Source organism: Palaemon carinicauda, chromosome 41 (genome assembly GCF_036898095.1).
Source record: "Palaemon carinicauda isolate YSFRI2023 chromosome 41, ASM3689809v2, whole genome shotgun sequence".
NCBI classification, from domain to species: Eukaryota; Metazoa; Arthropoda; class Malacostraca; order Decapoda; family Palaemonidae; genus Palaemon; species Palaemon carinicauda.
The window spans coordinates 28794345-28809870 of record NC_090765.1 but is presented as its reverse complement, the minus strand read 5'-3'; the positions used below and the strand labels follow the sequence as shown (position 1 = coordinate 28809870).

At 37.8% G+C, this 15526-nt stretch overlaps 1 protein-coding gene across 2 annotated transcripts in view; it reads right to left on the bottom strand.

Annotated features, from left to right (window-relative positions):
- Caper (RNA-binding protein 39-like protein Caper) overlaps nucleotides 1-15215 on the bottom strand; it is a 30429-nt gene extending 15214 nt beyond the window's left edge. For both annotated transcript variants that reach the window (XM_068364435.1, XM_068364436.1), the window contains exons 1-3: nucleotides 15103-15215; nucleotides 5918-5985; nucleotides 456-520 (exon numbers count right to left, since the gene is read on the bottom strand). In XM_068364435.1, the coding sequence (XP_068220536.1) occupies nucleotides 456-520; nucleotides 5918-5985; nucleotides 15103-15106 (137 nt within the window). In that variant the 5' untranslated portion in view covers nucleotides 15107-15215. The remainder of the gene's footprint in view (nucleotides 1-455; nucleotides 521-5917; nucleotides 5986-15102) is intronic.
- Between the last annotated feature and the right edge of the window lie 311 nt (nucleotides 15216-15526).

Below are 15526 nucleotides of genomic sequence, written 5' to 3'. Positions count from 1 at the left end.
TGGCTATTTTAACATCTTGGCTGAAATCATACTCCTATTAAAGTACGAAGGTTTGTATTCGTGTGGCAACAATTACATTTTCACAGAATGCTATCAGTATTATTCAAATTTAGATGGATTAAAAAATAATACTCTGAAGCCAATATCACATCATAAATTATTTAAAGTACTGTATATTACCGTGTAAAGGACGAACACCAAAATTTCCTTAAAAAAAGGCGTTTTCATCATATAGGCTACAGTACTCCAAAACTGGTCTTAAAATCTTTGTCCTTTACACGGTAATGCACGGTAATTTAGTAACTACACCTACAATTCAAAAGCAATCTGTCTGTAAACACAAGTTCTTCAGCTTTTGTCAGTTTCACTACATAATACTATAAAATTATCCTTTTGATGATAAAATCAAGCTCATAATACTATAATATACCTTCACAAAATTGTAAAAACCTTACCTGTCTCTGGAGGAAGTGTGTCCATTTTCCCTGGGCTTCGAGTCTGCTAAGGAGCTGGCCGTGTCCTAAGGGGAGCACAAGAGACGGTGTAACGGCCGCACCAGCCACAGGATGGTGGTGGGAGAAGGGGCAAGGGTAGGGGGTAAAAAAAGAGAACAGAACAGCCACGCATTAGTTCACTACTGTAATAAGTTTTAACTTTTAAGTTCTCCCACCGAGCAACAATGCATAAATTAAAAGATATGGTAAAGCTAAACCTACAACTACTTGACAGAACACCAACTGATGCTTATGTCCACAAGAAGTAAACAGAAGCCACAGATGTTACCATATCAAGAAGTTGATGAAATTAACTAATCCATATCATGTGACCTGATACAAGTCTACCCGGCCATTCTACCGGGGGGTAAAAAGGTATTCAAACGTACACAAACCTCTTTCACACAAATCTTTCTCTCGTCTTCATTTATCAATCATTGGGAAATAAGGTATCTTTCTGGTCACTATTAACACCCAGAAGGAACACACTGACCAGGTGTGGCCCTCTTTAACATACTTGGTGCTGCAGATTTTTAGTCTGCACACCAATATAAACAAAATGCCGAAGCCTCCTCCCGCTAGTACCTGATGTGTCTCTCTAGCCGAAGGGTCCAACCAAGGCACGGCCGCCTGCAAAACGCAAACTTTAGACTGGAGCCTCTGAGACGCTATTATGTGAAGGGGTTATATTTCAACAATATACGACACATGCACCAGTCACAGCACAAAGTTGTTAATATGGTAAAATAAAAAAATTATAAATGATTCAGATTGACCACATCACAACTTGATTTACATTTTGTTTTTGCGTCAAGCTAATGATGATGATGATGATGATATGATATTTTTATACCTGTTTCACCAATTGTCCTTCATGACACAAAAACAACTAATAGTGTGGTCAATGTTAGAAGGGTGACGAGAGTGGAGAGTTACGAGCGTGATCCCTCGGAGACTTGCGAGAGCTTGTCGTCGCCAGCATCTGAGTGGAGATACCAAGTTGTCAGTACCAGGTCGTTCAGGTCCAAAGCAGCAGCATACCACACCACCATCAAATGTTTGTTCCATAACACTATAAATTTCGCTGCTTGCTTATTACTGATTTATTCTTATGTGATATAGAGGCTGCTAAGCCATTTTTTTTTTTTTTTCAAGAACTACATGTTCTCTGTAACCATTTTTGTATTTCTTCAGTAGATTTAACAAAACTTTCTTTAAACCACAATTTTAATGGTGATTTCATATATATATATATATATATATATATATATATATATATATATATATATATATATATATATATATATATATATATATATATATATTATGTATGTATTAGAAAATTATCAAGAGCTTTAGAGAAACTCATCCCTCAAATTTATTCTATACAGACACCATTTAATTTCCCTCTTACGAACTAATTGTATTATACAACTTAGCTCTTTTACAATTAAAAGGACAAACCCCTCAAACCTAGCTTTTGCATATATAAAAGAAAATCACCCAAAAGTAGAACAATGTATATATAGGTAATGACACCTTAAGCCAAATTGATATCCTTAATCTAACTTTATACATTATGCAACTTTAATTTACTGATGTCTGCAATGCATTCAAGTATCAAGAACATACCTGCAGGATACCAATATCTTTTCATTGGTAAGAACCTCCTTATTTCCTTCTTTTAACCTTAGAATATAATATGCACTATTTTCCAAGCCAAATATTTGCCATCAGTCCATCTCAAGACACAACAATGATGTACTATGCGGTGACAGGGATTAAATCCAACATTAAATCAATCACATTATTACATCACTGACCCTTGAGACTAATAGCAAACATTTTTTCATGGAAATCAAACTAGTATCTCTTAGTTACGGAACTTACTGGCTTGCCTTGCTAAAATTTTGATGCTATCCCTTACACATTATATAATCACAGGAAAAAGTTAAAGTTAATCTATACAGCATTACACAAATATTGAAGGGCTGGCCTGATAATGCATAGGCTTACGTCGATGCAACAAGAGACTAATGGAAAAAGGGAGTGTCATTTTATCAAAGACACACTTTAAAAGATTTATGATCCACTTACTAAGTATTTACAATATTACCTCTTCCGCAACAGAAAATTTAGTGGCAATGTAAGAGATAGCATCAAACGAAAGACATGAGGAACCTGCGTTCATCAGATTTCTGAAGCATTCCTCTGGACTCTTATTTTCCAATTAAAAGGATTTTTATAGGCAAAAGGCCTTTTTTTCTAAATTATTACCCTATGACACTTGTATCAGTTGTATGTTACAATGCTGTTATTCACAAAAACCAATAAAAAAAAATATAAAACAAAAATAATTTCACCACTTGGATATTTCCCTACATATAGTTACAATGAATGCATTTCTTAAAATAGAAACTTTTAACGGGCCTTAATGCTCTAAAGGGTAGATATATTTGACTACTGAAGAATGACGATAACAGCATTGAACCAAGCAACTTCCACCAATCCCAATCGTGGCCTACTCTATCTCAATAGCATGTGGAGAAAACTATTGGGATAATACAATGATTATCAAAAAGCCTCTACATGCTACTTTCCTAACACCAAGATTATATATTTCTGTATATACTGCAATGTTCAAATGTATGTGTGTATAAATATATAAAATAGGATGTAAAAATTTTATTTTAATGTATAAATGTATTAAACTGTAATGCATATTTTTTTTTCATACTACTGTATTATACACTAATACCACAAGTGTGGCAGCACTGATAATGGATTTACCTTTAAAAATGTTTACCAACATACCTTAGAACATTTACTGATTCTAAAAAGAACAGACATATGTTAATAAATCTACCCTCGAGCAAGTTCAATGGATAATACTGAAGTAATAAATTATCACTTGGAAAAAAGAATATCAAGTAAATTGCATGGAAGCATAACTATGAGATTAATTGGACTCCCTGACAATTTATACTAATAGTTACTTTGATGGAAAGTGTATTGTAACAAAGTTTTATTTAAATTGCTCAAAAGCCCAAAACAGTACCTTTGTCTCCATATAACTAACGTACCACTTAAGCCTAGTGCAATGACTACAGAGCACTGATCCGACAACTAATCAAATTATATAACCCCTAGAAAAATCTCACCAATGGAAACATGCCCCAAAACATCGTAACTAAAGGATAATTCTAACCACAGTCATGTTTAAAGTTTGCTGGTAAACAATGAACTTGTCCAAGAATCAACTGGAATATTGCATGATGAAACTAGAGTATGACTTACAAAGGTATATAATTAAGATTTTTGGGCCCACTGGAAAAAATCTCCAGTGGTACACTGACCACAGCCAAGCCACCAGTGCAGTCAGACATGTAAACAATGTATATTGTCTGAGCCTTGCAAATCAGCTAACCCAAAGGTTTATTCAGTATAACTGGATGTCTGGCAGAGGCTGTTCACCTTCTACAACTCCTTTTTTCTTCTGAGCGACACCAATTTTGGGGTTCAACACTAACTTCCTCGCCTCTGTTTTCTTCTCCAGCAGAACCTTTGATGAAGAGCCTAACTTGGCTGTGATCTATGTAACCACTGAGGATTTCCTCCAGTATAAGACTTACAAGTGTAGAGTAACTTAGGACTACCAGTACCTGGCGGTGGTGGGAGCACAGTTTTTCGAGCTCACGACCGTTTTATCATGGAGGGTGGGAGACAGTGACTGAATAGGTTATCTAAAACAACAGAGAACGGGGAGAGAAGATCAGCTAAGCACAAGCAGCAGAGTCACACTCATACCTTCTTGCAACATGGTAGACCAAGATTTATAATTCACTTTTGTATACTGTAATTCTACAACGTAATTGCCAGAACTTTTAAACTGCTTACTTGAATAGACCAAATGTTAAAAAATAATCCTAAACATGTGAAACCATATGAAATACACAAGTTGAAAGCTCAAGTCCTTTGTAATACTAAATTCAGTAAATAGGAAAATCATTAAAAATTGAATCTTAAAAACATAAATAGCTGTTTATATTTTCCACCTAAATTCTATTCATAATTACATATCAATCTCTCAGTTTACTTTGACTTCTCATTTAGTAGTCCACTCAAGTTTCATGGCGTATGTCAAATTGTAACAGAATACTGTATATTAAAAAGATGTATATAAAACCTTATTAATTTTCAAATAATAGTGTATCTACAAAGCTGCAAGATCACTTAAATAAATATTCACACAAATTATACCATCATGAATATTCAATCAAGCATCCCATTTCTCAGTCTCACAACTCACATCAACACATTACTAAATCTTAACAGCCCATACTAGGCAACCAGATACCAACCATACACACACACAAAAACAACGTGAGTCATATATAATATCTAAAATAAAAAAAATGCACAGCAATAAATTGCATATTCTAAGATCCAATTAGTAGACTGTATCAACAAGTTCTGCAATAAAGAAATAAACATCAGACATTTGGTCCTGAATTTACAATACAGGTTAAAGCCAGACAATCCTTTCTCAGCCATTAACGTCTTAAGAGGCAAAGGAGTATAGACAAAGTATTGGGCAATGAAAACATTTAATAAAGACTGTGATGATTAATAATTCCATTAAAAGAAAGATGACTGATGAGAATGGATTGTTTGTAACTGCTTGAAATATCTGACAATACTGTCAATAACTCAATTTATACTTCTAGAACTTTCATTATCAATAAAACCCTTCATTATACTGACTTGTAAAAGCAAATCACTTTCAATGTTATTCTTATTTCTTATAAAATGACTAAAGTAAAAGAAATCTCTTTATACATGGACATCAATACTAATGAAACCTAAAATGAATTCCAGGGATGATAAAAATATAATTTGAGAAAACTAAGATAAACCAATTGAACTGCAACAAATTTCACAACAGTAGTAGTCAAGAGAGAAGCAAGATGAACGTAATGGAAATAGCAGGACTAAATGAAGACAACAGGATGACCCAAGAAGCAGATTTCTACAAGTAATATGCAACTAAATTTTCATAGCTAGCTTTGAATATAGGAAAATAAAAGGTGTATTAATTTCTTGTAAAACAGAAGAATTATAAAACTACAAAGAATAGCTCCCAAACATAAGCTATACTGCTGAAGCCAACGAAACAAGGTACCATATGAATAAAAAAAGGATACTCTACAAATGAAGGAGGCTACTCTACAAATGAAGGAAAGTAATGGAGAAGCAGATAATCATGTGATGAAATGGCTTTTGTCTACCAAAGGTAATGAGAACTGCCTAGGATGACCATGATATACAGAAATGTAGTAACATCGACTTCTCTAATCATACATTGAACTACCACGCTGTGAAAAATTATCACAAACCTCCCGTATCACAACCAAGCCACATACCTCTTCCTTTTTGAAAGGAGCTTCTAACATTGCATCAACGTCCAGTTCAAAATCTCCCATGTCAGATTCTGGAATGACAAAAAAAGGGGTAAAATTTAATATGGCATCACATCAGGAATTTTCCTATATTCCTTGTACACTAAATACAAAACCAGACTTAGAAATACTGAAAACAATTTGACAAAATGTCTTATACTACATATTGAGTACTGTCCTTCCAACAACCACCTTTTTCATTCATTTTACGTTCAATTACTGTATATCCTAGACATTCCAATATTTGATATTTTATGTTAAGCCATACCTCAAACTTAGTTAAATGGGGTTAAAATCAGTTTGTTAAAACTTTGAGTTCCTTCATTTCTAGCATAAATCGATATTGCGAAAAGAAATGGAGTTAGAATAATTCAATTTCATGACACTTACATGAATTACATATTTTTCTAACTGGTTATTTGTTTCATCAAGCAATTCTGACAATTATCATAGCTGCTGAGCACAAGTTCTTGCTAATTTTCCCCACCCAAAACACCTAATTCCCAACTGCCTCAAACCTCAGTGCCAGAGGTTTCCACATCCATGGAAACTGAACCTGCTGAGATCCAGTCAGTCCCTCAGGGAGACCATTCCCCTGACTGCCTCACCCAGCTCCTGAGAGAAGCCACTGCCATCGGTGCCAGCATTCCTGCACCGAAGAAAGAAGACAAGAAACCATTCTCAAAGTTCAAGCTTCAGAAAACTGATAGCTACATCTCGTACACCGCCATCACTGCCAAGCCAGGTATGCGGATCACAGCCAGACCTAACCGAAAGGGGGAGCTCATTATCTCCCCCCCCAGGAACCAGGAAACCGCCAGATCTCTCCAAGAAGAACCATCCCTGACACTGCTCGATCCTGCCCTGATTCAGAGGAAAGCCATCGTATCCAGGTATCCTGCTACCATGCCTCTCACCATAGCCACCTCTTGCAGAAAATTAATGGGACGGTGCGCTGCAAAAACAAGAACGATGTCCCTGTCAACAAGCTGATAGCCACCTTCATCGGTCCAGTGCCATCCTCACTGGATCTAGGAGTATGGGGGGGCCTTCCCCATCCAGGAATACACTCCAGAACCCCTCAGATGTTTCCGCTGTCAGCGATATGGCCATCACAGGGAAGACTGCAAGGGATCAACCATCTGCAGAATCTGCAACAAACACCATAACATAGAAGTGCATCCAAGCCCACAAGGACGGCAAAGAAACCAAACCCAAGTGCCCCAACTGTTCCAGGACTCATCACGCCTGGAACAGGCGCTGCCCAGAATTGAATAAAAAGGATATCAGCTATGAAGAGCACCTCCTCGCCCAAGCCAGCGCAAGCACCTGGAACGCAGTCACAGCCGCCCCAATATCAGCGACCTCCTCGCCAGAGAAGACAACCCCAGCCACCCACTGTACCTGTTCCTGAGACCTACAGCCAGCCGAAATCAGCACCTCTCCCAACACCTACACCTTCCATCCAAACCCAATCCCTTGCTCAACCAGTTGAGTCACTGTCCTTGGAACACCTCATTCCTTTAACCTTCCAAATCATCACCAGAGTCCAATCCGTCACCAAGATCGCCAATTTCCAGGAGTTGGTCTGACACTTTCAGCCTCCAGCCAGTGAGCAAGGATAAGCTGATTTACTTAAAATTGCTACTTTTCTCTCTAACTTTAACTACTACTTTCCTCTCCCAGTATCTCCTACTTACTGAAACTTTCTACTAAAGTAGCTTTTCTCAGACTCTGCCTGTTAACCTTTCATTCCGTGGACCTAATGAAGTCCCTTCTCCAGATTACCCACTCCCCTCCCACCCCAGTCGGAGCAAATCCTTCCCCTTGCTAAGTTTCAAAATCCTCCCTTTTTTGTGACTCTCAACAACCCCAAAGTAACTTGCCTTTGATTTCTCGTCGTTACTGAACCCTGGCCCCTTCTGGGAGGCCACTTTAACAAATTCAAAGTCACTTACGGGCTGCTAACGCAAGAGCCCATGTCTTGCAATAGGCAAGACAATCTAGTACTAGTAGTACTGAGGTCCCCCAAGCTTGTAATGTCACGGAAGGTAAAGTAAACTTGGGTAAACTAAAAGAAAAAACAATAACAAGACAAATGCAGGAACAAATCTGTTGATCAGTACCTTCGAAGCTCTGAATTGCTTAATCTGCAACAGCCACATACTGTTGATCTGTCATATTGCTAAATCATATCCTTTTCCCACAGGGCTGGAGGCGGAGATGAGACAGCAAGCGGAAGTGCAAATAATTGCAGAATTGGGACCGCCACCCCCTCTACCTAAACCCAAGTGGACACCCATGGTACTCCATCCAGGTCCTGACAAACATAAGGAGAAAGTATGGCCAAAAATCAGAAGTGTCTTAGTAGGGATCGATAGTACCGTCCCGTCGTCTGAGGCTGATCCTGGTGATACCAACATCCTCTTTCAGAAGGTAGTTTTTTTTATTAACTTTCAAAATTCCTACTGCATCCCTCTCCGTTGCCAGACCCTAGAAATTTGTAACTTTGATGTACCATTAAGGAGCACTTATAAGATTTTGAATTTAGATTTCAACTTAGTAATTTGTGACTAACATTTTCAATTTAATTCAACACTACCGTAGCAAATAATTGACGTGCACGATAAGATTGTGAATTAATTTTTGTTAAATAACAAGAACTTTAGAGAAAGTAACATATGTCATTATCCTCGTTTCCCATATCTTTATGTCTTAAAACCACAGTTACCACACGGCCACGTGAGAGTAGGAAAGGAGGTTAAGATAACTTTTCCTCAAGAAAAGAAGGGGTGAATGTAGTTCGTTGGGACATGGTAAGCCAAGTGGGGTCGCAGTGGGGGGAAAAGGCCCCCGGTAGGTACAGAATATGGCTCCTAGGTTAGGTGATGTTCTTGTATCTGTTTCCCATGTAAAATGTGATCTATCAGACTTTCCCACAAACTACAAAGATTTAAAAAATAAGGTCAGATTCATTGAGAATACATCATAAAACAAATGCTTCTTTATTTTTTCTAAAAAATGGTGATGCGCATTGCTCCTGAAAATTTCCCGGTAAAATTATAGACACCGACGGGACAAGTAAATAATGCGCTTTCCCTGAATTTGACCTTTATTTCAACAGCAAACAAATGGAACTCCTGTCAGCCACCATACTTCCCCAAGGCCTGAGCCGTGGGTTCTGTTGGAGAACCACAAGAACACCCACGTTTATGAATGAAATAAAGGTAAAATTCATTGAATACTGTACACACTATCAAGTACAACAAAAAGTTTTTCCTGTATTGAAAGTATTATTGGATTCACTTCACTCGTGATTCATTTAATGGGGACATTTCATATAAAACTATTAATCGTTTTTGTTCCGCCGTGCATTAGCTTCGCTCGCGGAAAAAGGAAAACATCACTGCTATGTTCTGATGAGCAGTACATGTTGCAGTACACACGATTCCCCACATTTGTTATTAATTCGTTGGACATTCTTTTGGGGATACTGTACTTTTAAACCCTAACTGTATTACTTTTTTCAAGTCACTATGAAAAATTATGGCTTACTTTAAGATTGAGACGTCGATTTTGGGATTACCGGGGTCTTCAGGCAATTTTTGTATCACAGGTGATGGAATAAAAGTGATGCAACAATGTCTTCTTTAGTACATGGAAACTGTATCACACGAAGTACATGTACAAGGGCTTGGAAAGGACTGAAAGTAACAAATCAAAGTGGCCAGTGCATAAGACAACATATAAAAAATGGGGGGGGGTATATTATTATTATTATTATTACTTACTAAGCTACAACCCTAGTTGGAAAAGCAGTATGCTATAAGCCCTGGGGCTCCAACAGGGAAAATAGCTCAGTGAGGAAAGGAAAAAAGGAAAATAAAATATTCTAAGAAGAGTAACAACAATAAATATCTCCTATATAAACTATAAAAACTTTAACAAAACAAAAGGAAGAGAAATAAGATAGGAGAGTGTGCTCGAGTGTACCCTCAAGCAAGAGAACTCTAACCCAAGACAGTGAAAGGCCATGGTACAGAGGCTATGGCACTACCCAAGACTAGAGAACGGTGGTTTGATTTTGGAGTGTCCTTCTCCTAGAAGAGCTGCTTACCATAGCTGAAGAGTCTCTTCTACCCTTACCAAGAGGAAAGTGGCACTGAACAATTACAGTGCAATAACCCCTTGGGTGATGAAGAATTGTTTGGTAATCTGTGTTGTCAGGTGTATGAGGATAGAGGAGAATATGTAAAGAATATGCCAGACTATTCAGTGTGTATGTAGGCAAAGGGAAAATGAACCGTAACCAGAGAGGAGGATCCAATGTAGTACTGTCTGGCCAGTCAAAAGACCCCATAACTCTCTAGCGGTAGTATCTCAACGGGTGGCTGGTGCCCTGGCCAACATATAACCCTCATATGTTTGGTTTCCATATGTAGGGGTGTGATTGGTTAACGTTAAGGTCACAGTACGACGTTTGTCAAGTAAATTTAACCAGTAAACGTGTCCTGAGCAAATATTCAATGTATGAAAAAAATTTTACTGTAATACAGTAATGACAGCAAAAAAAAAAAAAAAAAGGATTCTGGGCTTCTAATCACCAATTTATGATTGGAATTGCAATAAATCCCCACATTACTACACCATGGTTTAGCAGACGACGCAGTAAAGATGACGTAACCATCTAAACCCACTATACCTTCTTTATATACGTATAAGAATTATTGCCAGAAACTTCTTCGAGGGCATGTATGACATGTTTGGCCATAGAAGTAATATCTCAATTTTCAGTATCTGAAAGTTTATATGTCCATACCCATAGCGGATGCTCCCTTTAATCCAGCTCGACATCTTGGACTATTTGCCTAATACTTAAACCCCTTCCACACGAGGGGTAAATGCACAGCGACAGACGCTATCACTAATTTTGGGTAAATTTTTTCAGTACTGTGTTACAGGGTATCATTTCGAACAGAATATATATGTTTTCCTGTTATAAACGTGATTTAACTTAATTTGACCTTCATTTCAACAGCAAACAAACGGAACAACCAGTTCAACCAACTTCAAGTAGCCGAACTGATTGTTGTTGCAGTTAAAATTAAGCATGAAAACTGGTTTAATCAAGTTATTTACTACAGGAAAACATATAGGAGAAAGTAGTTGATTTCCTAGGTTACATTACCCTGTAATACACTAAAATGAAACCTATTTTCTCTTAAATGTTCCAATTTAATGGCTCTTGTTCCGCTGAGGGTTCGCTTCGTTCACCAGAAAAAAAAAAACATCAAGCTTGTATGTACTGGCAAGCGGTAATGTTGACCCGCGTATGCTAACATTAGCAACGCTATAGGATATAGATAGTATATTATTAAATCGGTTTATTATACATCCAAGGTGGTAATGAATACAGAAGACAAGGCTTGTTTTACCATTATATACCATTCCCCAAGTGTTTTCCCCACCCAAAACCCCAAGTTCCCACTGCAGGTACCCCCTTATCAGCAGATATAAATGTATAATTATTTCTGAAACTATTCATTTCCGACAGGAACGAGTGTCATTTTTTCTATAATAGTTTTTTCCCTAGGTTACATTAACCTGTAATAAACTACTATAGAACCAAATTTCAAATGATTTTTTTTTTTGTTTAAAAGATTTTTTATTCATTGAAAAAAGGGTAATTTTGTATATTATTCCATGGTGTGATTTCGCACAAGAAAAATATGATTTCCTATAGCAAATAACGTGATTTAACGGATTTTGATGATCATTTCAATCGCAAACAAACAGATCAACCAATTCGGTTAGTTATAAGTTGACGAATTGAAATGAATGAGAAAACCACCCAAACCCGGGGTTCCCAAAGGGGGTCCCCCATTATTGGCGGATATAGATGTATATATATTCCTGTAACTATTCATTTGCGACGGGAACAAGTGTTATTTTCGAAGGGAGCGTAATTTTTCCTATAAGAAAGGAGCCTCTGCCGTTTATGGGGACAGCCCTTTGATCGGCCGAAAATCGAGGTAAAAAAGTCCGAAATCGGCTCTTTTTTACGGGAATGATTTGTTAAATAATGTAGATTGACGGGACAGTATTAAATTGTAAAACTGAATGTTTCTTGAAATCGAGTAAAAAAAAGTCCGAAATCGGCTTTTTTTACGGGAATGATTACATGACGTGTCCTTAAAAACTACAAACTTAACGAAGGGGTAAATATGTAGATTGACGGGACAGTATTAAATTGTAAATACCAGTATTAAATTGTAAAACCGAAGGTTTCTTAGACTGGGATGACACGGGCTCTATCTATCGGGAAAGTTGGAAACTAAGTAGGAAAATCTGCTCTTTTTCGCGGGAATGATCACGGAATTAAATATTAAATTCACTGGTTTTGTAAATGCTTGTCCCAACAATCAACATACTAGGAACCCTCTGGTCATGGATGTCGGAAATGTGCGAGAAAAATGGACAACTAACCCAAAATTCCCCTCCTAACCTGACCTACAAGCCATGTCCTTACCTTCATCGTGAACTAAACGGGGGGGCTGACGCCCCCCTGCGACCCCCCAAACACTGTTGCTAACATACAAACCCCACAAACCAAACCTAACCAATCCTAGTAGTTCCCAGGTCACTACCCCTACCCGGGGGCAAGCCCCCGGACCCCCTTCGTAAGTCTCTCTCCTACAGAAAAGAAGTTCCATGTCCTTACCTTCATCGTGAACTAAACGGGGGGGCTGACGCCCCCCTGCGACCCCCCAAACACTGTTGCTAACATACAAACCCCACAAACCAAACCTAACCAATCCTAGTAGTTCCCAGGTCACTACCCCTACCCGGGGGCAAGCCCCCGGACCCCCTTCGTAAGTCTCTCTCCTACAGAAAAGAAGTTCCATGTCCTTACCTTCATCGTGAACTAAACGGGTGGGGCTGACGCCCCCCTGCGACCCCCCAAACACTGTTGCTAACATACAAACCCCACAAACCAAACCTAACCAATCCTAGTAGTTCCCAGGTCACTACCCCTACCCGGGGGCAAGCCCCCGGACCCCCTTCGTAAGTCTCTCTCCTACAGAAAAGAAGCTTTGGGCAGCACTCAAAATTATATCTTATCCACATGATCATATTATAGGTTACTCAGGCTTACCTTAAATTTCGTAGTCGCTAAAACCACATCAGGGCCACATCACCTGTTTTACACTTTTTACATGTACCTCTAAAATCCCTTAAGAGGCCTTCTCGAAATAAATAGTGAAAGAATTCAGGGGTAACACGAGTGAAATCACGTAGATGTATATATCTGAGGGTCTTAATTGCATCAATCTGATCAATACGGGAGATAAACTCGAAAATATCACTCACAGAGAAACTATACGGAACAGGTCTATCCATCACGGCGGTTAGAGTCGGAAAGGGTCGGCTGTAGGTCAATCTCGGGTCATGGGGGGGATTAAAAATTTGAAATCACGCGGCCCACGAAAGGGTTAGTTCGGTTGCTTTGTTTGACACTGGCTTTATCTGACGAAATATCTTAACTAGATGCTGGATAACCTAACCTTTGTTTGTATATAAAACAAAATAGTATTCGGCATAATTTTGGGACGATTTCGAAAGAAATAACAATCTTAACAAGAGATTAAAATGAAAATTGTTTGAATTAGCGAAAACATACGTACGAACATCGAAAACTGTTCATGCTTGCGCGACCAGCTGATATGCGAATCGAGCGCCGCCAAACGGGTGTTATTATAATCAGGCAGGAAACAATGATTGCGGGAAATTTTACGACCGAGTAAGTTGGCCGTGGCTTCAGCGTACGACGAATTGTAACGGCCTTTTTCTAACATAACATTTCATGATAAATATCCCAGCAGTATCAAATGTCACTAAACATGACGTGTCCTTAAAAACTACATACTTAACTAAGGGGTAAATATGTAGATTGACGGGACAGTATTAATTTGTAAAACCGAACGTTTCTTAGACTGGGATGACACGGGCTCTGTCTATCGGGAAAGTTGGAAACTAAGCAGGAGCTACCCGTGACTTGCGTACGGACCATGCTGAACTTAGAAAATATCGCCGTGGTAAAGGTAAATTGTGTTATTAGTCAAAACGATAAATTAACATCATATTATGGTATGTTAGAAAATTGTAAAGAACATCAACCCCATAATGAAATACGATTTGGCTAGTAATAAGAAAGATATCCCTGTCCCCATAAACGGCAGACACCCCGAAACGGTAGTTTTTTTCCTAGGTTACATTAGCATGGAATAATATACAAAATTACCGATATAAATGTATAATTATTTCTGAAACTATTCATTTCCGACAGGAACGAGTGTCATTTTTTCTATAATAGTTTTTTTCCCTAGGTTACATCAACCTGTAATAAACTACTATAGAACCAAATTTTAATTATTTTTTTTTTTAGATTTTTTATTCATTGAAAAAAGTCGGTATTCAATGATACTTGCATAGATTTATCGATGCACTGGTAGAATAAAAGTTTTATAGTATTATCGTAAGTTTCGCAAGACTCAATTTTTTATTTAAGCTATTTTTGTGTTAATGTGATTTAATCATATAATTTTGTGAACTCTTGATTAAATAACGGTTTTGTGTTCAATGGCGGATGCACCCCAGTAGAATTAAGGCTTACTAGTGCATCATACAAGTCTATAATAAGAATACAGACTTAGAAAAACCATACTGGTAACAGTCCCATTTTCCAACACAAGATTAAATGAAAAATAAAACAAATATTACAAGTAAAACAATGTACCGTAAGGTAAACACAGGGTCTACCAAAACATTGGGCTTGGCAAGCCTTGGCTGGGATAACGGTTCTATAAACAATATTAATGGTTACGGTTCTTACATAAATGCATTAGCCTGCATAGAGAGCTTCATGGTACTCTTAGCATCACAAACCATGGAGTCAAAAACGAAAATATGTTTCCATTACGAAATTCGGACTGCCACGAATGCAACCTTGAGATGCGTCACAGCTAGTTATAAACGTTCAATACACTTTTACTACCATTCACTTCACACCTTAATCTGTATAAAAACACTATCACAACCTATGTGTTGGTCACATTAACTACAAACTACAATATACACAAACAACTCACTCATAGTTGAAGTATTTAAGGAGTAATCCAAGTACAGGAAATATTTTCTGGTACAGCTGCGTCGGCCATTAACGACTTATTGATGGCTCAACAATTCTACGGCATACAATGAGGCAGGGTTGCCAGATTATTCCGACAGGATTATCGTACATGAGCCTTAAAATTATCGTTTTTCAACCAAAATTATCGTACACAGTTTCAATATAATTATTAAGGAGTTTATGATTGACTTATTTCTAAATATTTGAGTATAATTGTTTAATTAAACACACACACCACACATATGTATATACCTAAGGTATGTATCGTACATCGTACTGGACCTAAAATAATCGTACATGTACGATAATTATCGTACGAATGGCACCCCTGCAATGAGGTCAGGGTTGCCAGTTTGGCCTTTTTTCCGGCCCAAAAAAAACTC